The sequence below is a fragment of the Triticum aestivum genome, chromosome 5A (assembly GCF_018294505.1).
Source record: "Triticum aestivum cultivar Chinese Spring chromosome 5A, IWGSC CS RefSeq v2.1, whole genome shotgun sequence".
In the NCBI taxonomy this organism is placed as follows: Eukaryota; Viridiplantae; Streptophyta; class Magnoliopsida; order Poales; family Poaceae; genus Triticum; species Triticum aestivum.
The window spans coordinates 4,294,166-4,319,126 of NC_057806.1; the positions used below are offsets into that span (position 1 = coordinate 4,294,166).

At 41.7% G+C, this 24,961-nt stretch overlaps 2 protein-coding genes across 5 annotated transcripts; one reads left to right on the forward strand and one right to left on the reverse strand.

Moving 5' to 3' along the window:
- The first annotated feature begins 875 nt into the window (after nt 1–875).
- LOC123101943 (protein ALWAYS EARLY 2) lies at nt 876–15,825 on the forward strand. 4 transcript variants are annotated; one of them, XM_044523189.1, is made up of 21 exons: nt 876–1,164; nt 1,262–1,359; nt 4,524–4,654; nt 5,319–5,414; nt 6,138–6,200; nt 6,629–6,706; nt 7,237–7,426; nt 8,242–8,501; nt 8,588–8,960; nt 9,458–9,541; nt 10,390–10,670; nt 10,769–10,816; nt 11,651–11,962; nt 12,062–12,240; nt 12,308–12,590; nt 13,465–13,623; nt 13,750–13,914; nt 14,014–14,154; nt 14,238–14,462; nt 15,072–15,362; nt 15,464–15,825. In XM_044523189.1, the coding sequence occupies exons 3-21, from the start codon at nt 4,550–4,552 to the stop codon at nt 15,635–15,637; spliced, it is 3,507 nt and encodes a 1,168-aa protein (XP_044379124.1). In that variant the 5' UTR covers nt 876–1,164; nt 1,262–1,359; nt 4,524–4,549; the 3' UTR covers nt 15,638–15,825. The 4 variants fall into 4 exon arrangements, with proteins under 4 accessions (XP_044379124.1, XP_044379127.1, XP_044379125.1 ...); XM_044523192.1 differs by having other exon boundaries at nt 8,254–8,501; XM_044523190.1 differs by having other exon boundaries at nt 906–1,359.
- A 4,346-nt stretch (nt 15,826–20,171) lies between these two features.
- Nucleotides 20,172–21,929, reverse strand: LOC123101944 (obtusifoliol 14-alpha demethylase-like). The gene is made up of 2 exons (XM_044523193.1): nt 21,441–21,929; nt 20,172–21,155 (listed from the first exon to the last, which is right to left on the reverse strand). Exons 1-2 carry the CDS (start codon nt 21,927–21,929, stop codon nt 20,172–20,174), a joined length of 1,473 nt encoding a protein of 490 aa, XP_044379128.1.
- Nucleotides 21,930–24,961: the final 3,032 nt, after the last annotated feature.

Below are 24,961 nucleotides of genomic sequence, written 5' to 3' on the forward strand. Positions count from 1 at the left end.
TCTTCATAGCAAGCCTAGACGCGTACTGTTAGCTAGCGTATTGCACTTTTTTTTTTTGGAAAAGGGGTGATACCCCGGCCTCTGCATCAGAGAAATGCATACAAAGATGGGTCATCTATTTTGGAACGGAGGGAGTAAGAAATAACACAAAATGCAAGTGCAGTCTTGGATATAACCAGCCAGCCATGGAGCAGTTTTTATCTCTGATCATGTCTAGCAGTAAGGAACTTTGGCGGTGTGCTGTTTCATGATATTGTACTTGAAATTTCAGGGCTACACGCATCCATTTGAGCGGCAAGCAATACGGATCAGAGGGAAAATCCATGACTATATACATATATATTCACATTGTGTCTACCTAGGGTTACGAAAAAGGAGGTGCTCCTTCCTTCAACTGCCGGCGCCACAAGGGGTTCCCATAGTCTCTGTCGGGCGCTGCGATGGTGGGGGCATGAGGGAACCCCAAATTTGAGTGTCCCGATCCATGGTAACAATATGAATAGTTTAAAGATTTGTCTTAGATTGTCGGCGGTGTCGTCAGGACGGAATAAAGGCTCGCTCGCCCTCACCCTTGTTTCGGTGGTGCTTTGTACTGCCGGGAGGCATGTGGAAGAAGCGATCCTCGCGGATGGCGGCGCTTCCTAGTCCTGATGGCCCCGAAACATTATTTATAATAATAATAATAATATTGGAATTCTTTGTATTTCTGGTGAACCTGTATAATTGATTCGAGCCATTTTCGAAGGAAAAAGAGAGTTGTGCCTACCTGCTATAGTAGTTTTTTCTTCAGAAGATTCTTTTTTGAGAAAGAGAAAGAAAAATTCAAATTTGAACCGACGGTGTCCTCCGTCCAGTGCACCGGGTGCAGCCCGCCCCCTGCGTGCGTGCGCCAGCCACTTTCCCCACCCTCGACCTCGAGCGAACCAAACCCCATCGATTTCCTCCGACTCCGACCCGCGCGGCGACGCACGCAGATCCTCCCGCGGCGGCTCCACTGCCTCCTCCCTCTCCCTCCGCGCATAGGGCGGGCCGGGCAGACGGCCGGCGGGAAGGTCAGAGCAAGCGCAAGCGGGGCCGGCAGCGCGCCCTAGCGGAGCGAGCGGGGCAGCTGCTTGCCGGCGCGCGCGCGCGCGGGAGGCGGGCGGGGGCCGCGGCACGGCTGTGGTAGTAGCGGGGGCGGCAGCTCCTTGGCGCTAGGCATTTCCCTAGGCGTGCGGTCGAGCAGCAGCAGCGTGACATTTCCCTTGGTTTCCTGCTGCAGGAGCTCCGAGGACGAACGCGAGCTCGACGCGCGCGCAGGGGGGTGTGCTTCACGGCCGCGCCTTCCGCCCCCTCGATTCCCCTCCCGCCAAATCCGAGGTCTTTTTTCCCGCCCCTAATTCCCAATCTACTTCCTCTTTTAACACCAATGCTCGGCACAGGATGTGCATGCCGGTTTGGCATCTAAATGTCGTTAGGTTGTTGGCAGAGGGTGTTTCTCTTTTGTAATGTTGAATTATCGATGGATGGACAACAAGACAAACATGCTAGTAATTTGTTCGGCTGTGGCATGTATGCTTAGTTATCTCCATGGATGATGGCATTAGTGAGCGGTTATTGCGTAGAATGCCCCAACAAAATTACAATTTGTAGTATATTGCGTTGTGGATGGACAACAGGACTATATGACAATAGTGATGGGATGACAAGGGATTAATCTCGAGGATCAAATATGGAAGAATGACACTATCTGTCTGAACATGCTTAGGCTTGGAACTGGAAGAGCACCTTCCTTCCAATTCTGCCGACTCTTTAGCCTCTAGGGACCGCAAGGTGCTTCAGGACGGGCGATTTTGGTAGGTGCGGTGAAGTTGTGAGCCGTTATTTCAAAGGAGTCATTCATGCCATTGGTGAGCTTTCGTGTTGGCCTTATTAGGAAAGCCTTCGCTGGAGACCCCAACCAAAATACAAGGGAGCCACCGGTGGGACCCATACTTTTTAAGGTGTGAGATTGAGTGACAAATACACCTTTTCATTCTGTGACCTTGAATGTGTTGCAACACTCTTTTCGTGTCGGAAGGAACCTTCCACGCTGAAGTGTTTTCCAGTGTGTACATGTTCCAGGCGAGTGTGCAGGCCTGCCCTCCCCACCTTAACCTTGTCAGGTTTAGTGCTGAATGTTGTATTTGAAATGGGAGTGCTCTCATAGAAGTATTTGAAATGGAACAGCTAGCTTTTACTTTCACGGGCACCAAACTTTGAAAATTCGTCCTTCCAAAACTAGATGTCATTTGTGCGCATCTGAATCTCCTGGAATGTCAAGTTAGGCAAAAACACACTTCAACCAATTCCAGTCTAAATTACTCATCAAGCTTTGGTAAATCATCCTAATTGTATAGACTGTTCGGAGCTGCTCTGACAAACAAGCAACAACAGTATCGAGCAGGAATGTTGGATGACGATAGCATTCGTGGGCACTTAGGGCTTGAGGCCTCCCTCAGCTTGACAAGTGACGATGTTGGGAAGGTTTTCATTGACTCTCCCGACTCCGACGATCTCACACTCGCTTTTATGTACAACGCCTCTTTCTTCAACTTACATGACCTAGTCAACATCCAACCATGGTGAGGTTGCAGAATCTTGCTGTGGGCACATAGTAGTCACCATGCAAGGATAGATTCTGGACGCTTGGCCTAGTTCAGCAGGGCAATGCAAGCTTTCACTGTTGAGAACAATTAAGCAACTTCATAATTTTTTCATCATCTGATTTTGCAGAAGTTATAACTAATAAGATTCCAAGCAAATACACAATCTGTTCTATAGTTTATGGTGACGCATTTTAGTACTTAGGCATTCGATTATCTTAAAGCTAAACCTACATGCTTTGTCGATCATGTCGGCTAGCCAGTATAGGATGCACCTATTTTAACTTTATCGAGCTATCCATAGAACGGAACCACTTAGTAGAGTGACCAGAAAACACCGTATGTGTGACACTCATGGTTTGACCATATTCAAACATTATACGCACACTTTTTTGTGTTAATGCATGCACCTTACACACTTCTAGCTATCTGTCCATGCCAAGATCCCAATGTCCCCATCTTAACCATAAAGTGCCCTCAACAACTGTCAAACACACTTGAAATTAATCAACAGAAGTGCTGGTAATTACTAATTAGTCACAAGTTAACAGAAAGAGTATGCCGTACGTCGATGATAAGATGGAAAGAGATTGAGTAGACACATCAAAAGCACAAAGTTCTTTTTTGCATCTAAGAATTAATTACCACCTGGGCGTCAACAATGTACGTCTGAGTGTTATTTCCCACCCTTTTATATTACAAATTGGTCATGTAAATTAATCATGTGCCGCGTGCTGACTTGTAATTGTAGCAAGGTATACGATCCTGGAACTTGTTAACTGATTCCTCATGGTATTTATATGTAGAAACGTGGGCGCAGACCATCAAAAGAACCTCCCTTTTGCACCTAAAGAACACCCTGTTACTGAAATTACCATTCTGTTGCCCTTCTGTTCGTTCGCTCCGCGTTTTCCTTCACTTCACCCCATAAACCGGGTGCCTATTTCTTATCCTGCCCCCACCCCACCCACCCTCGTCCCCACCCACCCTCATCCCCACCCTTGTCTCCACCCACCCTCACCTCCACCCACACACACCCTAAGCGGACACAGATCGAGCAATTTGTCCTCTCCTGAAGGCACATCGCCGGGGTAAGGAGTGGCGCGGTGCCCCACCGGCAACCGGAGCAGCGCCAGCCCATGCTCCTAACGCCGATTCCCCCCTGCTGCCCCCTCTCTCCCAGATCCAGATCCAGGTTATCCTTTCTTACCGTTCTTCCAATTCGCTGCAGGAAACCCTAGTATATATTCTTCCTAAACTGCGGAGGAAAGTTCAGCGGGTGTGGAAGAAAGTTAATTCCGCTGAGATTCTGGAAGGGAACGGGTGCTGCCAAATTGTTGTAGTGGAAAATGATTTATGGTTCATTTAGCCTGGGGTATCAATGTGTGAGTGCATTTATGTTTATGTTGTGTCTCGGCTGGAATAGAAGGAATGACAGGCTGTCTCTTGTTTGGAAGAAAATGAAGTAAATACAGTCCAGGGGAAAAGGAAGAGAAGGCTAGGCTGTGCAACAACTGAAAAAATAGCAGTCTTGCTGCGTATACTTAGATTAGGCTTGGTTGGGACTGTTTATTCAAATATAAAATGGTAGAGTTAAGGGTGGAGATGGATAACTTAACAGGCTCTTTTGATGGCAGAGCTAAATAGAAATATTTAATTGTATTTTGCAAGAGTGGTTCTTTTCTTTGGTACATAACTCCCCCCCCCCCCCCCCCCAAAAAAAAAAACCTTCCCTTATATATAACATTTCATGAAGATTGTGTATGTAAATACATGTTTTATTCTGAAAAATATTGTTAGCCTTCCTGTTTACCTCTTTTTTTATTCAGTTTTCCTTTGCATTTTTCATCCAAGAGCTACTGAAGAAAATTGGCTAATCTCAAGTGAATTGTCTTCCAGACTTTCAGGCAGTTCTGTGAGTTTCAATGTCTTCCACCAGAAAAGTGAGAAATGTAAACAAGCGCTATGCCAAAATTAATGAAGATTGGCCGGAAAAGGATGCAACAGTTGTACATAAAAATAAAGTGCGAGTAAGTATCTGCACTCAGCAGTGTCTTGAAAATGTCTTAAATCAGCATTTGATTCATCTAAATTCCGCACATGTATAACAATATAAGCAAAATGCTAACAATGGCAGCTCCAAATTACATGCCAGTGGTATGACTTGGACAAAAAAGTCAGTCAGCCTCTGGTTTTATTGGAGTTTTGGTGTTCTCTCGGTTTTATTATAAAATCTGTGCTATGTTGCTTGCCATATGTTTTCAATGGTCACTACTTCTGTATGATATGTACAATTGTGTGATGTTATTAAGATGCAAGTAGCATAGATTAGATACTAACATGCTTGCTAAATGTAACAATTAGGACAACTATAACAGTATATGTACATTATATTTTTGTCAATCAACAAACAAATATTTTTTCCCCGCATGCAACTTACTCTTTTTTCCTGATCGTGTATTATTCTGAAGTCTGAACTTGTGCTTGCTCACATGATCTGGTACATGGTGTGCACTGTCAAGGATTGTCAAATTTTCTAATTGCCTTATATTTCCTTGGGAAAGAAGTTTCAAGCATGGATTGGGGATTGCTAATGCAGTAATGCATTTATCTGTTTTGTTTATTTAGATCACTGTGGGTTATATTATATCAATTACATTGTTGACCATTGATCAAAGAAACATTTATCTGCAGAAGAAGAAACTATCCGACCTTGGTTCTCAGTGGAGCAAAGATGAGTTGGAGCGCTTCTATGCAGCTTATAGAAAATATGGAAAAGATTGGAGGAAGGTTTGATCTCTACCCTCTATTGTACAGTGGTATTACTTTTATGGAAGAGTTAGAAATTTGTTATTTAGGCAACCACATGCCATCTTTTCGTTGTACTGTCCTACATCAACATGATTACCTGAGAAAGTCCTTATATCTAGCAGCAATGTGGTCCTGTGTACCTGGGTCGCTGCTCGGACTACATGTTTGTTATTTCCCTTTTTCTATTAAGGGTCCCTTTTATTAAATACATGTGGTTTACAAACAGGGAAAATAATTTTGGTAATCCATCAGGTCATGCTGTTATATCATGTACACAGTATATGAGAAGCTAATGCACCATATTATTATTATGCGTACATCATTCTCTCACCTACCGATAAGCAATAATATATTTTGTTAGATCCTTGCATTCCTTAAGAAAGTTCAACCGTGTGAGTTTCAAGTAGTAGTGGCAGTGTTGTACCCACCTTGGATTCCCCCGGGACTGTTGGCAGTGGGATTAGTCAGCTAAATGCCAAGATTCAACTCAGTGCACACCCAAATCTGACTTGGCCGGCTTAGTCAAAATCCTACTCTGGCCAGCCAATCTTTTGGCTAACTGTATCTCTGGTCCTAAGAAGCCACCTAGCCTGGCAAAGTTACCAGTCTTGTTTCCTCTGATCCTGCTGGTGTCTTGGGCAAGGATTAATAATATCTAGTTTGAGACCTCTATTCATATTACTGATGAAAAACAACTTGCAGGTGGCTGGTGCTGTCCATGATAGAACATCTGATATGGTGGAGGCTCTTTACAACATGAATAGGGTAAATCCCAGCTTTCCTTTGTATACGGTGGCTCTTCTGAATTGTCCGCACTTGATTCCACTTCATGCACCACCTAGTTTCAACTTCTCAATCCCGATTAAAATTTGTGACATGAATTTGCTGTTATGATGCTCTGCTTCTTGTAGATGAGTGGGATAATCTCTAGCAAAGCAATACTTGAAATATTCATAGCATAAGATTCCATCTACTAATTTTCTGTTTCATCTACCAAGATCTCGGATTCCATCCATTTCTTTTCCAACCATATCCCCCACCATGCACTGGTGCATTCATGATAGGTCGGTCAAATAGATCGTATAAGTATTACAGTTCATGTTGCATGTGTCTGTCTTTCTTTTGCTAAGTTCAAGTTTTTCTGTTATTTTTGGTTATGCTGATAAATCGACCAAGCTTTGCTGCATGTCCAGGCATATTTGTCTCTTCCAGAGGGAACTGCTACTGCTGCAGGGTTGATAGCGATGATGACCGATCACTATAATATTCTGGTAAGGTTAAACTTGAACGGCTATAATATTCAAAAGCTTCTTCTGTACTGTAGTTTACCTGAAAATGTTATGGAAGTAGAACAAGAATTCCAGAAGCAGTGTATGAAATGTTATTCGACTCTTGATATATGCAAAAACTATATCAAGTGCAGATTCTGAGACCAAGAACTATTTATTGCACCTAATAATATAGTTGTACTGAAATGCCTAGGTGCTCCACTATTAAGATTGTAATAGTCATTTGTGTTGACTAGCTTAAGCTATTTAATGGTTTCCAGGCAGACTCCATTGCTTGTCCATCATTTATAGCAACATTTTTGAGGAATTACTTCAGCGTCATTAAGTGAAATGAATTTATCTCATAAGAAGATTACAACACATAGGTGAATGGTGGACGTAGCACTTATGTTTTCATATGTGGCTCGAGCAGCTTTGTTTCAGTTTAGAGAAGTTGTCTGTCAGTATGCTATATCATTTTATTGCGGTTATCAAGAATGTTTATGTCTATGGACATCTGTTCTGAACTGTAGGATGGGAGTAACAGTGATCATGAGAGTAACGGTTCACCAAAAACTTCTAGGAAGCCACAGAAGCGTGGCCGTGCAAAGCTTCAGTCTGTGTCGAAGGCATCTGATACACGTTACCCTGATCTATTGCAATCTCAGCCTGCTTCATCGAGCTATGGATGCCTTTCTTTGTTGAAGAAGAAACGTTCTGGAGGTAATTTGAACATTGAAATCAAAGAAGCATGTGTCCTTTTCTTTTCGTATTTCCTTTTAGTTTATCTTTTAGTAGAGTTTTGTCATTTGGATCTAATAAAGTTCTTTGTACTACCTCTGTATCAAAATATAAGACGTTTTTGCAGTTCAAATTGAACTGCAAAAATGTCTTATTTTGATACAGAGGTAGTACAAAGGAAAACACAAAACAGTTCACAATTTCATTCACTAAAAGTTTCTATGTCCAAATTCATTCTACGTTAGCATGGTAGTTACTGTAACAATTCACAATCTACAATGAAACTGTGAGCAGAAAACATTTCACAATCTACAAGAAATCTGTGTACCGTTTTATGTTTTCCTTTGTTATTTAATATATATGGATACCTCTATGTTTTGTCGTAAACTTCTAATTGACAGTATGTTATAGCAAATCAGCAACAACACACTAATTCTAAGCTAGAATTAGAAGCAAGCCTAATTCACTTGGGCGGGGGAGTGGATGGACAATCCCACAACCTGGGTTCAAGTCCTTACGGACATGAATTTGGGTTCTTGTTTAGTTGTGTCAAATGTTGAGGCTTCCCCCTACAGTTTTCTATCAAAACTTCTAAGTTAGAATTCTCTACTATCTTATGATCATAACAGTTTTGGTAAAAGATCTCACAGGATTACAGTCATGATAGTATTATATATACTTGGCATGTTTTGTAGCTTCAGTTTCTCTGGCAGGAGCTGAAGTTAGTTCAAACAATGGTGCACCTTTTACTTTCCTTGAACAAAGAAAAACAGGATTGAGGTCTGAAACTTGTCTAGACTTGTTTGTAGGTAACAAGCCCCGTGCTGTTGGAAAAAGGACTCCACGAGTGCCTGTTGCAAGCATGTACCGAGATGACAAGATAGGTCCATCAAATAGACAAGCAAAACCAGATGCTAATAATGGTGATGAAGAAGGTGCTCTAGCTGCTTTAGCTCTGGCAGAGGTCTGTCAAAGAGGCTCACCTCAGGTTTCTCAAACATCTGGAAGATCCAGTGGTCAAATGTTCCTGTCTCCTGGTAAAAGTATCGACAGAAAAGTAAGAACCCATAATCTCTTCTTTATCTTTAGGTCACCCTCTCACAAAGTAATTGCATAATCAGATTTTCTGGATGATGCTTGCAGAATGCAGATTCAGAGATGGGAAGTTCAAAGATGCATGGATTTCAAGTAGACGCTGATTATCCAGAAGGTAGCTTAGGAAGCAGGGAAGCAGAAACTGGCGACTATCCCAAAGATGCTTCCTATTTTCTGAATAACGAAGGTTCTGCGTCTGGCAAGTCTAAGCCAAAAGTTAAGAGGTCGCAAAAGAGAAGAAAGAAAGCTGCACACAAAACAGACGATCAATTCGAGGATGACAGAGAGGCTTGCAGTGGCACGGAAGAAGGGTGTAGTTCCAGAAAGGCCAAGGATATATCAGATTTGGATGTATTTGGAAGTAAAGGTTCATGGCCATCTAACAAATCAAACAAAAGAAGCCGCCAACTATTTTTTGGCGGTATGTGTGTGCTAACAATATCTTTTATTTTTGGGCAAAAGTAATTAAATTATTGAAATACAGTCATAGCATTATTTCTTCTAGGCTTCTAGCATGTGTGAAACTATCAGTATGGTGGTTTAAGGGGCTTGAGTCTCATCTTTTACAAAGTTGTGCAGTGCAGTATTTTCTCAACTACCGAATACAATATAGACATATCCTAACTGTCAAATGGCAATAGTATTCAGCAAGGTGGACAAATTGGTTGAGTTTCTTCTTATATGTGCAGCATTTCTTGACCATGTGATGAAAAATAAGTATGCCCTGTGCTGGCATTGTCTATCATCAGTTTTTATTTCATAATATTGATTGTCCTGTTGGGTTGTTGCATCCTGCAAAATAAACAGTCAATCTGCCTACAAACTTCCTGAGGAGGATAACTTGTTGTATTTCTTGCTTTGATATCTACATAGCCCAAATATTTGGTCCTGTTTGACTGACTGGTCTTTGTTCTGCAGATGAATTGTCAGCTCTCGACGCATTACATACATTAGCTGATATCTCTGTGAATATTCTACAACCTTCTTCTATCGCTGAATCTGGTTAGTCTTATCTATGGTGCTAATTTCAGATGTTGTGAGCTATACTTCCATTACTTGATTTCCATGCACCTCATTTTATCCATTATCATGCAACTTCTCTAATTATGTGGTAGAACCATGCAAATGGAATGCACAATTTAGCAGAGTTCAGTACTTGGGTTGTTGCAACCAAATTAGTTTGCCAATCTCATTCCTGTTCACTATGTTTTTGCATGGAGATACAGAAAGTTTATACAGTCATAGGGATAAAGCTACGAGACAGTGCTGCATAGTGGTTGAGTCAGAGTTGATTACTACGAGCTCTAATCATTTAAGAAGTTCTGTGTCAATTCCTTTCCACACAAGGGCTGTTTTTAGACCCTACAGCTCTAAACATGCCTGCACCACTGTTGTTGCTTTATGTCTTTTGGAAGAAATGGATGCAATGAATGTTTCTTGTTTTATCAATATTATAATGCTATTAAGCACCTGTCTACAGTTGACTAGTTTCTGGGCAACGCTGTAGTTGTGCTCTGCCTTGGATATATACTCTAAACAAAGATTTGCTGTGCTGCGTTCAATCTGTTTTACGTGCAATACACTTCACTCAATTTGCCGGTTTCTATTTGCGACACAAGACTTTTACATACTGGGGATACTGCTCAATAATAAGCTTTGTAACTAAAGTGAACAAATTGTTTAACCAGGTCCACAGGTAGATTGCTTGTAAGTTCTAACCGTCACACTTTCATGTGAAAATCTCACAAAAGATATGGATAAAAAATGATATTGCAGAGTTGACTTTTGATTGATATGTTAATGTTCTGTGTTTGATTGTGCTACTGATACTACCCCTAACCATTTTCCAGAATCATCGGCACAGTTTAAGGATGGAAGCAAAGACAATGAATCTGATGATAAGCCTAGTGTGCCTGCAGCAGTATCATTATTTGACAAAAAAGATAAGCCCAGAAAAACGAAAAAGATCAAAAGGCAGTCAGAAATTGCAAGCAACGAGGTGGTTACCAGGAAAAAAGCTAGACTTTCTAAAGATCACCATCATGACGGGAGTACTTCTGACGTAAAGCAGGATGATTGTAAATGTGGTGTTAAAATGGAGAAAAAGAAAAGAAAGTCTTCCACATTGAAGGTATTTCCAAAACTGTACCTATTCAATATGACACAAGCCACATTATTGTTAGTCTATGCTGCTTATGATGTGCATATATTTTGTTGCTTTATGCACAGATCTCCAAAGATGAGAAGAATACACTAAAAGATAGTGAGAAGACCGAGGTGTGCTGTCCTTTTGTAGTTTTGTCTTTTCCTTTGGTTCCTGATAATCACTTCTCAAGTTCTCATCTAAAATACTACGAACTTTCAGTTGATTCTTTTGCATTTAAGTCCAATGCACGATTGAAGCAAGGATTTAGTACCGCAGTCTCAGTAATTGCAGTTTTGTCCATTTGATTATATAACACAGAATATATTAGCATAATAAATAATCTTCTGAAAACCAGGCCGCATTGTGCAGATTTGTTTTAATTTTTTGGAAATATAGTTTCAGTCAACAAATCAGTCCAACGAGGAGATTATGTCTGTTTTTCATCTGTGACATCAAGAGGCTGCCAATATGTGTTTTTGACAATGTCCTGCTGCAGACCCCTTAATCTAATTTCCACCACCATTCAGCAAGAATAAAATTAGGCCTTCACAAATCCTTAATCCCTAAACCTCCATTAACCTTGGGAAAAGGCAGCTTCTCCACCTTAGGAGATGATACCTTTTTGTTGTATGACCTTTTGTTTTAAAGAAAATTTCTCCTTCTCTTATCCATGTGGTAGATAGTTTTGAAGTAAATACATTGATATATAGTAAACAGGGTACTGCTAAGACGTACCTTAATCGAAGTGACTCTTTTGTTATTGACAAAGTATCCCCCTTCCAAACATCCTGCCTTTTTTGTAAATATTCCCTGGGTGACCTACTACCACTACAGTGACTCCCAACAAATTAAGAACCTCAGGCTTTGTGGATTTGTTCTAAACCTGACATAGCCAAGTTTACCTTTTATTTTTCTCCTGTGTGTGTAAATGAATATAAATTTGCTTGTACATCTTCATTTGCTAGGCTTCCGCTGAAGAAGGGAAGGTATCTTCTAATAAAGGTAGGCATACTCATGTCAGTCCAGTTTCAAAACAAAACAAGTCCAAAGCACAGGAAAGTTCTCCAGCACATGCTGATTTTGGAAAAGAAGCCATGGATACGGTGGACATGACAGAAAATGCAATAACTCAGCAATCGGACTCGGCATCAAAGTCTAAAAGCCGGCGCAAGTTAGGCATTTTGAAAGCACTTGCTCCAGAGAGCAAGCCTGCTGAGGGCGCTGATGATTCGTGCGATAATGTTTCCTACCCAGTGAATAACGTTACTGAACTCAAGGTTTGATATTGTTTTATCAACATAAATTTGCTGATCAATGCATCCCATCATTTGCAAGGTGTGAAAGTTACAACTTAAATTTACCCTGACCTGTTGCAGGACAAGCTCTCTCACTGCTTATCTTCACGTTTCCTCCGGAGATGGTGCATGTCTGAGTGGTTCTATAGCGCAATTGATTATCCATGGTTTGCGAAGAGTGAATTTGTGGAGTACTTGAATCATGTAAAGCTGGGTCATGTACCAAGGCTGACTCGTGTCGAGTGGGGTGTTATAAGGAGGTCTGTTATCTTCAGTTGCCTTGTTTGCTTTTGCTTCGTTTGTTTTTCTGAGTCTACTGTTTTGCAGTTCTCTTGGAAAGCCACGTCGATTGTCAAAGCAGTTTTTACAAGAGGAGAGGGAAAAGCTTTCTCAGTATCGCGAGTCAGTCAGACAACACTATGCTGAACTTCAGTCTGGTGTTCGAGAAGGTCTACCAACTGATCTTGCTCGGCCCTTAGCAGTTGGGCAGCGTGTTATAGCCTGTCATCCCAAAACAAGAGAACTTCATGATGGGGGTGTTTTGACTGTTGACCGTAGTCGCTGTCGGGTTCAATTTGATCGTCCGGAGCTGGGTGTTGAGTTTGTGATGGTAAGTTGGTAACCAATGTCTATCAAGTTTCTTTTCATTATTTTGGTGGTATGTTTTATTTTATATCTTCTGGTTTAAATCATTTCCTGTCGTATATTTTGATTTCTTGGATATGTTCCGCAATGCATGATTTCAGTAAACCTATTCTCTTACTTTGGTAGTGATGTATGGCTGTGTGGATGAACCAAAAGGCTAGGGGAGCAAGTATTTAATGCTGAACTGAGAAACTAGGAGAATCCATTTTTGTAATGCTTCACTCTTTACATTTGAGTATGCTTAGACCAAGTACACCCCTGACTTTGCTTTAAAGACTGTTTGGCATTGCTTTTCGGTGCTGTCAATTTTATTTTATTTTGCTGGGGATGTTTAGCAATTGCTTAGTCATAAAGTCACAAAGAAGTTTTGGTTTGGACATCCACATTGTGTCCGGAACACAATTTCAACCACAAGTTTATACCGTATTTATTTGTAAATGTTTAAAAAAATTATAGTAAGGCAAGCGCATTCTTTCTAGACAATACTCTACCAATATTTATTCTTATGTCCAATCTAAATTATCATAAACGGATTATTGATCAAAGGTAAATAATTTGACCGCACATTCTAGGACAATGCCTATCAATGTGTGGAGTACACATTCTGTGTTTTGGCTACTATGTGAATTGCATTTGCACCTTTCCCTGTTGCATCCAGGGAAGGCGCATGCTTATGGAAGAATTTTCTACCTGAGTGACTCAGTGCCAACTGATTCTTTTTTGTTTCTGTTGGAATATAATAAGAAACACTGATGTAAAGATGAAATATGTGGCATGTCAAATAGGTTGCTGTTACTGACCCAAACATGGTTATTGTTGACGAAATTGTTACTTTGCAGGATATTGATTGTATGCCGTTACACCCACTGGAAAATTTCCCTGAGTCTCTCAGACGCCAAAATATCGTGAATAAATACTACAGCAGCTTCTCAGAAGTAAAGTTTGAGGATCGGTCCAAAGAGTATGGTGGTGGAGGTGCACCAAGATTCATACCAAATGTGAGTTTTTGACAGTGCTGGTGAAACTGTTACCCCATAAGTATTTAAATGAAGCAACCCCATAAGTATTTAAATGAAGCAAGCTACTATAATCTGTATACTCAGTGTTTAACTGTTCCCTTGCAGGGGGATGCATTTGATTCGATTGCACAGGCCAAAACCACAGCAAACGAGGCTACAGTCGCTGCACAACAGGCAATGTACGGCCAGCCATGTACGCTGTCACAGATTCAGGAAAGAGAAGCAGATATAAGGGCTCTTGCTGAACTATCGCGTGCTCTTGATAAGAAGGCAAGCTTGTGTCTGGAATTTTATCTAATGCTTTGGGATATTTACTCGACTCAAGTATCCAGCTGTATTTATGTTGTGAACTTATATAATCTTTTGTAGGAAGCCTTGCTGGTAGAGTTGAGGCACATGAACGAAGAAGTGTCTGGAAAGCAAAAGGATGGGGAAATTATTAGAGATTTGGAGCACTTCAGGAAGCAATACGCCATGGTTCTTGTCCAGCTGAGAGATTCGAATGATCATGTAATTAATTCCCAGCTCTACGTGTTACTTGCAGTGGTTCCGTTCGTGAATTCTATGTACTTACGATATGTTTTCATACTCAGGTGGCTTCAGCCCTGCTTTGTCTGCGGCAACGGAACACATTTCATGGGCAGCCAACGCAGTCATATCCTAATAAATCCATGGAAAATGGTGGAGCTTCTAACAGAACACCGGACCCATCTAGTAACCTTTTTGGTTATATTAATCAGGAGTCTGGATCCCAAGTAATGGAAATTATTGAGACTTCAAGGTCCAAAGCTAAAACGATGGTTGATGTCGCTGTTCAGGTTAGACAGTCACACTTGTATTTCTGTCAGTTTCATGTTATGCCTCCCAGTCCAGGAGTCCTTGATGTTCTGAATATAATATATTCATGCCTTTATATACTTCGAATCATCACCACCAGCATCCTGTAAAGATCAGTTTCACTGCATGGTAATAATCATAAGTATACGTGTTATCAGAACGAAGGAAAGTAAACTCTTTTCAACCAGTTGAGCAATATGTTAAAATTGGTAATTGAAGAGTAAATATTTTGCAAATGGTAGAATATGTGAAACTGAAAGTGAAGATGTACATACGTAGCAAAGACAACCAAGTTTTCTTATATCTAACAATCATATATGTAAAGTTCAGTCCTTGAGGGAAGTAAAGAGGCAGAATTAGTTTCATTAATCATCAGCACATTATCTTTTTCGTATGTGCACTACATGCTCTGTAGTCTGCTTTACCCGCGTAGTTATGTTTAGTGTTGGATACATTGAGCATTCAGCTTGTAGAGTTGTTCCATGTCCCTATTTAATTCTGTCTTTGCAATTTCTGAAGTACAAGTCTGTGCTTTGTTTTAATTAATGTTCATGTTTGCTCTGTGCCTTTTTTTTTCTCTGTCTAACCAGGCAATGTGCAAAGTAAGCGAAGGAGAGAACGCTTTTGCCAAGATAGGGGAAGCACTAGACAATCTGAACCTCCGTGGCACCGGCTCTGGTTCGAGCATACTCGGCATAAGGCGGATACCTCCCGATTCGGGGCAGGCAAATTCAGACAACAGCGCCTCGGGCCGCTTCGACCCTGCTGCAGCAACTAATAACATTTCCAGTCCAAGAGTATTGCCCAACGGCAGCGACTCCGAAGCCCAGTTCCCGTCGGAGCTGATTTCGTCCTGTGTAGCGACCATCCTGATGATACAGGTAAGTAAATCATTTATTCTTGAGAATTCTTCTGTCACAATGTTTCTTGGTCATCTTATGAATTCTAACAAATTTAATGGGCCATCATTTGGATTCATCAGAACTGCACGGAGAAGCAGTATCACCCCGCGGAGGTGGCGCACATCCTCGACTCGGCGCTGTCGCGGCTGCAGCCGTGCAGCTCGCAGAACGTACCCATCTTCAGGGAGATCGAGATGTGCATGGGTATCATCAAGAACCAGATGCTGGCCTTGATACCCACTCCTAGTGGCTAGCTAGCTAGTGTCATGCATGGGTATCAAAGACTCTTCTTTTGTTATCTATATATACATATAATATTGTAGGGAAAAAGAAAACTTGACAATGGTATGTGGCTTGTGCTCTCGAGCTTACAACAGTCTGTCTGTACTCTGGACAAGGTGCATCTTATTAGTATTATATTATGATTATTACTGTTGTCGTATCCTGTTAGTTATTTTTTGTTGTTGAGCAATAGAAATTATACATTTAACTTGGATACTCTTCCTCGACAATTTTTCGAGCTGAAAATCGTAGTAAAATATGAATTAAAACCTATAATAAGGGCCAACATACGGGGCGAAGGCTGGGCTATCCATGTGGTCACCTCGAATGCCCATATTCGACAATATTTTGCCTAACATGTATTCTTTGCCGCGCCACTCGAAACCAAAAGGATCAATATATCGACATGGTTGTTACCTTGATCTTCCATCTGGTAGAGGGCACTGAGGTTTCATCTCTTGCATGGCTGTATTGTTGGTAATGGTAATGACACTCGATTTTGGGAGGATACGTGGCTTGGCGACGCGCCTTTGGCGACCCAGTATCCGTCCCTTTATCGTATTGTTCAGCGCCGTGAGGCTCTTGTTGCCACGGTTCTGCAGTCCATTCCGCTCAACATTCAGTTTAGGAGGGTGCTTGTGGGTGACCGATGGAAAGCATGGCTTCACTTGGTTCGGAGATTGATGGGGGTTCAGTTAAATCCTCAGCCCGATCAATTGTGGTGGAAGCTTACTAGATCTGGGAAGTTCACAGTTAAATCGATGTATATTGATATCCTTAACTCAAGTGTGATTCCTAGTTCCAGAGAGGATTGGAAAGTTAAGGTCCCCTTAAAGATTAAAGTGTTTATGTGGTTTGTACATAAACAAGTAATTTTAACAAAGGACAATCTAGTTAAGCGTAACTGGACAGGTTCTACTAGGTGTAGTTTTTGTGATCGGGAGGAGACCATCAAGCACCTCTTCTTTGACTGCTCGTTGGCACGAGGCTTGTGGCGCTCTGTGCAAATTGTCTTTAACATTACTCCCCCGACTTTGGTCAACACGTTATTCGGGACGTGGCTTGCTGGGATAGACTCCAAAACAGCTAGACACATTCGTGTAGGAGTTTGTGCGTTGTTATGGGCAATTTGGAACTGCAGAAATGATTTGGCTTTTAACAGAACAACAACTATTCATTTTTTGCAGGTTTTATTCCGGGCTACTGCGCTGATCCGTATGTGGTCCTTACTCACTCCGACGGAGGCCAGGGAGCGTTTGGTTACTGGATCTGTTCGGTGGGAGATGGTAGCGTGGGATATCTTCAACCGGTTTGGATGACGGTCATGTAATAGGATAGGCGATTAGTTTACCTATCTGTTAATTTGCCAGCCGGTTGTGGCTTGTTAGGCTTTCTGTTTTGGCATTGAGGCTCTGTGTGAGCTTGCCGCTCCTTTTGTTTACAGACTTTAAGACCTTGTTCAACCTTATTTACTCTTTTTAATAAATGTGGCCGTATGCATCGTTCTGATGCAGAGGCCGGGGAATCCCCCCTTTTTGAAAAAAAGAAAAGGCGACATTATGCCTCGGCCTAGAGCCATAAAGCATACATGTAGGTTGACATAACGCCGCCTTTTCTAGGTGTGCAAGAGAGGAAACCTCAGTGCCCTCTACGATGGGGGTACGATGGTATCATACTCTCCCTTGGCTGAGGAAAGATCAAAACAAGTGAGAGAACTTCAACATAAGCATTCCTTACGATAGAGTATTTGCCGGGAAAGAGCATGACAACTTCAACGTAAGCATTCCTTACGATAGAGTATTTGCCGGGAAAGAGCATGACAACTTCAACGTAAGCATTCCTTACGATAGAGTATTTGCCGGGAAAGAGCATGACGGCACGTGCGTCCTCCTCCCCGCCCCTCGCCTTGGGCGGCCTAGGGTGTGTTGCTATGGGCACCCCTATATCTTGCCTTCGGCGAGACTTTGGGAACGCTCGCTGAAGGTGAGACCATGATGGGTCGGCTCAGGAGCGCCAGAGGCCACAGCCTCCTTTTCTGTTTTTTTACATGTTCTGTTTTCGTTTTTTCTTCATTTTTAACTTTTGTTTATGCTTTAAAATATTTTAAATATATATAATATAGAAACACTATAATTGTTTTTGTAAAATGCTGACCAAGCATATGAAAAATGTTAAATGTGAATAGAGAAAATGTTTATCACATATACAAAAATGTATAAAAACATTTGATCAGATAAGCATGTGAAAAGATGCTTCTAGAACACATGAGATGGTAGAGTTGGGGGCTCAATTAGAAGGCAATGTGGCAGAATCTAAGTTGAAAACTTTATCCAACGGATGATAATGCTCGGATTTGCCATATATCGGTCGTTGGATGGAGCATATCCAACAGATAATATTTGAATCTATTGACACACTATATATTGGTATAGATATAGATATAGTAGATCCAAGTTCGAACACCAGCTTCGCCGCTATATGAATCTGGTGGAGGTAGGTACATGGCCGGCCGGAGCAGCGAGATCGAGCGAGCGCCGCTATGTGAGCTCACTCGCCGCAGGAGCAGCCGCGAGCCCTCTTTTGAGGTGTTGAGAAGGCAACATTGTTCTTCACTCCAAATAAACATAGTCACAGAATCCATTGCAGAATTCAGAAACATGAAGAGGACGAACTTTGTGCTTGATGGCCTGACAGATCCACTCAGAAGTCTTGATTCTATCAGCACCATGAGAAAAGATCTAGGCTTCATCCAAGGAAGTAGTGTTGTCGCGCAAGAGCAGCAAGCATTCTGCGAACAGGATGCAAGCTTACCTCGATATGTACATTAAGCCGCTTTCTTTGCAGGAGATCGCAGCGACCCGTGCTTTGGTGGGCATCAACAGAAAGGCGAAGAAGGACCTAGTCAAGATGGGTGATTCCGACTCCCGGGTTGCTCTCCACTTATTCTTGCATGGAGAGGCGGTACCGAGTCTTTTTTTTGGGTGGGTGGGGGGGGGGGGGGGGGGGGGGGGGGTTGCACACGAGCTGCATCTCGCGGTTTTGGGCCTCGACGTTCTCGTGTCTGGCTCAGACGATGTTCCATGATATTTGCGTTAAACCCTACCCCCAACCTCTAGTTCTTTTTTTTTCTACTTTAGTGTCAGTATTTTGGTTTTTGCCCGGTTTTCCTCTAATTAACCGGGCAATTCCATTCTTCTTACTCCCTCTGTTCACTTTTGTAAGACCTTTTAGACATTTAAGACAGCACCTAAAATAGTTTAATTTCAGCTGTCCTAAAGGACTTACAAAAGTGAACAGAGGGAGTATATGGAATGGCACCTCCTGCCCTTGCCTCGGCAAACATTAAAAAAAAAACGCTACAGTTTTAAGTACCAGCTGCACAGCTGCACTTTTTAAGTATATGCAAGAAACTGACACACTTGCAGCAACTAGGTATTAGTCAAACCTCCAAGCTATCAATGTGGAACAAAACTATATATGCGTTAAGTCTAGCTGCATCAAGACCCGTGAATAGATCTGGATCTGTGTATTGATCGCATTCCCAGCACTGCTTCACCGAACCGTTAAGTCTAGCTGCTGCTTCCCTAAAACTAGACTCTCAGGGTCGAGTCTGGTGTTTCACGCAAGAAATTGCCAAAAGGGCATCAAGCTCTTGTTAAGATTTATTGTTAGTATCGTTATCTTTCTGTTCTAATTAAGGAAACAAAAGGGCTCTGCGAATGCTATTTGTAGCTGAAACTTTGCAGGAACATCAAATCTGTGATCATCTTTGATCCCTGAAAGTTTCAGATTTTTTTAATTTTTTTAAATCTTTTACGAATTTACTGTTCATGAGGGTGTAGACGCACCCGAGAGCTGTTACATGTAATTGACTTACTAATTATGTAGTAGTAATATTTTATACACATACATGTGCAGGCTTGGAAGATCATAGGGCAACAAATATCGTCGAATCATGGCAAAATCAAAATTCATTCTTTTGATTTGCAAAATAGTATTATAGTAGGGATTTATTTACAGTTGAAAAAAATGCTAGGGTTTCAACCTCTGACCTCCATTGCTAGAAGGAAACAAGCTGGAGGAATGTCACACTGACCTACTGGTAGTCTGGGGCGAGGGGGAGCACCTGATCAACGAAGACGGCGGCGGCACGGTGAGCTGGCTCAACGGCGGCGGGAGGAACTGTTTTTTAGGCAAGCGAGAGGAAATGGCTGGCTAGACCAGGGCAACAATTCTGGTGGGCCCACCTTCTTTTAGGTAAGCAAGAGGAACTGGCTGGCTAAATCAGGAAAATGTAAATATTCATACCAAGTCGAGGACTTGAACTCGGGTGGGCAGGTTCCACAACAAAGAATCTAACGCATTGTAGTTCATCTATAATATTTTTATTTCTTGATGGGCACAATCTAGTATGCATAGTAATTTCACAACAGAAAACACACGTGCTATACATATATGTTGCAAGTACACAAGTAGGTCAACTAAGTAACCAAATGCAAAACACCATTATTTTCTCTTATATCTAATGAATAGCTTTCCTTGTGGCTCTGGCAAGATCTTGCTCCAGTCTGTCTTGGGGAAAGGAGAGATCAATTCGAGCTCAAAGTTCCTCAACAAATGGCTCCATATCACTTTAAGTTGCATGTAAGCATAGGCCTCCCCAACGCAAATGTGCCTTCCACCGCTAAATGAAGTGTACGAGAACTTGCCACCTACTTTGTCCTCTCTTCTTTCGAGACCGAAACGATATGGATCATACACGTGAGGGTCCCTGTATATATAAGGGATGTTATTGTTGACTATTGTAGGAGTTGCCACGATGTGGTTTTGAGGGATCTCATATTGTTTGCCTTGCTTTGTCTCCACCGTGAAGGGCTTATGTGTCCTGCGAACCAACATTGCTGCTGGAGGGTGCATCCTTAGGGCTTCCTTGATGCAGCTATGCAGCGTATCCATCTCTGAAAAAGCATTGTAATCTAGCCCACCTTTGTATTTCTTGGTGACTCGTTGTTGCTCCTCAATGGCAGCTCTCAAGAAGACCGGATGGCTGAGTAGACAAGATGCGGTCCAAGTGCTAGCGAGAGAGCTTGTGCGTTTCCCAGCAAATATCAATGACATGATAAGCCCGACTAACTCTGCTACCGTTGTAGGGTTGCCATCTTTGTACTCGGAGTCGATTAGCTTTTGTAGTGTGTCTTGCTCAACTCTACCAGAGCTCTTACGGGACTCGACCACGTCAGAGAGTATTTGTGTTAGCTTGATCCGCGCCCTATCGCGCCGCCGGTTTACTGTAGTAGGGAGATATGGGAACAAGAAGCTGATCAAGGTCATACTGCTTTCGATCTCATGAAAAAGTGCATGGACCTCATCAAACATGTTCTCCCGAACCTCTTTTCCGAGTAGACACCAGCTCGAGATCAACATGAGTAACTGCTCGAACTCAAGCTTTAAATCAACTATGCCCTCCTCTCCCCATTTCGCAAAGTAACCCTGCATATACAATCAATCTCGCTGTAAGCTTTGTGCAATTATTTTGATAATAGGGATATATTAATATGAATATGATACCAATTACACTTTACCTCTATGCCAACGCGATATTAAGAGTTAGTTAGAACTCGAGGATGCATAAAGCCAGACTATTTTAATAAGATGGCTGCATGCATCATTATGATGCAGAGGCCAGGGGTACGCCTCCATTTCCAAAATAAATAAATAAAGCCAGACTGTGGTAATGGATTTAGTCTACAACCGACTGGTAAAAAACGCACATACCTCCACTTCTTGAAGCATGGGATGGACATGGCTCCTCAGCCCTGATGCCTTCAGTGCTTCAGTGTGGAAGCGCATCTGTTCAATTCGCGTGGCTTTATCTCTGCCATAACCAACCGCTTTGCCAAACATGGGCACCGTGAACTCGAGCAGATTGCCGTGGCTAATATCTGACTCCAGACCTTGAAAGAAATGCACCGTCACCTCTGGCCCGATCAATAGTGTTACCTTGAGTCCAAATGAACTTACTGTGAAGACACTGCCATACTTGACATACAGATCATTAGCCATAGAAGGCAGGCCTTCCTTCAGGAGGGTAGGTAATAGTCTCAGGAGAGCAACTCCATTCACCACGGGTGGAAGTTGTTGGCTTGTACACTGTGGATCAATGCAACTCATTCTTCTAGCTCTTGAGATCTTTTGGGTGGCTAATAACATGACGAGAAGGACCACAATGGCACACCACATGGCGGTGCTACTTGTCAAGTCCATATGATGATATTTGACCTGCGATTATATTAGTATGAGTTAGAGAAGACATATATCTATATGGTGGATTGCCTTCCTCTTTTTACGTCTATTAATTCCTTGCAGCCAAGTCTAGTTCAATGTCCTAGACAACATGATAGATGTACACTTACTTCAAATTTTCTATAATACCGAATATATATCATGTCGTACTCAATATGAGTCTAATGGTATTGCTTTGGTATTGTAAATGTTGACAATTTTTTCTAGATTTTGTCAAACCTTTCAAAGTTTGATTTTGAAAAAACTGAAATGGATGTATATACAATGTACCTACCGAAACAGCTAGTTTTGTTAACATAGAAACACAGCTACCTTTTTTTTAGTAAAGAGAGAAGTCCATGTTTTAACCTCAAATTGTCATGAATGTCTAAGAAACAACTCCAAACTTTAAAACCGTCTTACTATAACTCTGTACTCTAGAAACCAGCAAAACTTCAGCCCTACCACCCCTCAAACCGGTTTCTTGTCAGTCCGACTCGTTTTGACTGAGTTGACCACCTAGTCAACTGCCGCGTCACAAAAAGGGGTTGAAAGGGTATTTCTACTATTTTTTCAAAATCTGTTTGCCAAAAAGTGTGAAGCTTTCTTAGATTGGTCACCATGCTAGCGTTGATTTTACAGAATTCTTTCAATTTTCTGTGGACACTTTAATTTTTTTGGTCAAAATTTGACAAAAAATGGGCTGAAAGCGTATTCTACTGTATTTTCAAATATGGTTGTCAATGAAGTATGAAACTTTCCTGGATTGGTCAAAAAGTATTCTACTGGACACATTACAAAAGATCAAACAAAAACAAAGCAATAATAGGCCAAGATAAAAAGATAATTAAACCCATTAAGAGGCGCTAGAATGGTGGTCAACCAGCTAGGCCATGTGGCGCATGCTGGTTGGACACGGTGAGAAATTATTTTTTAGAGTTTTTTAAATAGTAGGAAGACTTTCGAGAAAAGTTTATCTAGCCTTTTTCTTTTTTCCTTTTTAAGATGGTTGTGATGTCCACATGATGCAAGCATATTTTTTTAAAAAAATTGACATGATGGTGAGGTGCGCATAGTTTTCTCTCAAGCGGCCCGCAATAACGGACTCCAACCACTAGTGTTACATCGAAGTCCTCTGTACTCATTGACTCTGGATCCATCCTCCCTTGCATCTCTACTTTTCTCTATACACCTAGTGAAGAAACTGCAGAAGACCAAACATGCACAAGTTGTACTAACCTCACAGGTTTGAAAGAACAACTCGTATGAGCCGCAGCCCCCAACAAATGAGTACCTAAGATCACTGTACACACTACGGCTGGCAGCACACCCCTTGCAAGAGATGTTGCCGAAATGCTTCTTTGTCGTTGTACTACTGGGAAAGAAAGTCGGAAGCAAAAATAAAATAAAGTAAAATAAACATATCGGCAAGAACGGAGTTGTCGATCCGTAGGACCAAAACACCATTGTTGTCCAGCGTAGGTCACATCCGCACGAGAGCCACACCAGACCAGAGGGAGGATAGAACCATGTGACTTTTATTCTGTATATGACTCCACCTCCACAGTTGAGACTTTGCCGTTAAGGACCCAAAAATCAGACATAGATGAAAAGCTAACTGGACTCCGAGCGCTGATCCGTAGTTTTCCTCACCTCCGGAGCCGAATAAGCTGCGGGAGGAGAGGGGAACCAGCGGAAACGATGAACCCAGTCGACGGCGCCTAGGGATTTTCAGAACAGGACAAAACTCGATCTTGAGAAACAAATAGCTTAGCTAGGAAACATTTATAGCATGTAATAGATAGCATAATCGGGTGCCAGTTCCATTTGAGTTGAACCATGCAGATCGCTAACTAGCTGACCAAGTGCACAAAGCAGATCAGAGCGTACCTGAATCAGAAGCACAAAAGGGTACGTTTCGATTCCTTTACTCCATGAACCACAACGGCAGCAAACCCTTAGGCCTTCTTTGGTTCATAGGATTGAAAAATCATAGGAATAGAAAAGTCATAAGAAATGAGATGACATGCATCTCAAATCCTCTGCATAGGAATAGAAAAGGAGATGTCCTTTGATTCACACCATAGGATTTTTTCCATTGATTCTAGACTAATGTTTATTTTCTTATGAAATGTGGAGGATAGGAAGAATTCCTTCATAGGAATAGGATTTCATTCCTACAAACCAAAGAGCTCTGAAGGAAATTTTCCTATAAAAATCCTATCCTATGAAAATCCTACAAAATTCCTCCAAACCAAAGGAGGCCTTAGTGTACACACTTATAATGAGGTCGTTGAGCATTGACGTGCAGCAGGTGTACAAAAAAATAAATAATAGATGTAGTACAAAGTCAAATAAGGGTGTGGCGTGTACACATGGCTATAACATGGGGGGGGGGGGGGGGGCACATAAACTAATTAAGAGGGTGCGCTAACAAAGGGTGACTGCATAATTAAGCCTGCTATACAAAATCATGAACATATCCAATAAAATGATGAGGTCAATGCTTGGATGATACAACATGGAAGCCTATCAAGTAAACTGCATGGTGTTTTGCAATAAATCCGCTTCCGTACACCCCCCTTTAACACATCAATGGCTGTGATTATCATATACCCCTTCGTAATAAAGGGCATGATAGTCTTTTTTGAAAGTACATTGTCTACCGAGAGCTGAAATAAGGAGCTAGTTGAGGAATCAAACTCATCACCTTGTCCTCCAAGCCACACAGCATGCCAATCCACCATGCTGTCCTTTGGTGATAGAAATAGCACAAGATATATAATAACACACTAGGCCGGTTCCTCTCAAGGAAAAGTTGTGCGTTTTATTCGCACTTATGAGGACTCGATCGCTCAACATCTGGAAAAATAAAGCTTGTAAAAAACTCAAGGCGACCAGCTAGACAGTGAAGGTTTTATGGCTAGAGGAAGGGAAATAGCATTTATGACTTCAACTTTCTATAAGTATATAAATTATCAACTGTAGACTTCGTGCCGTTTGTGGAGATACTT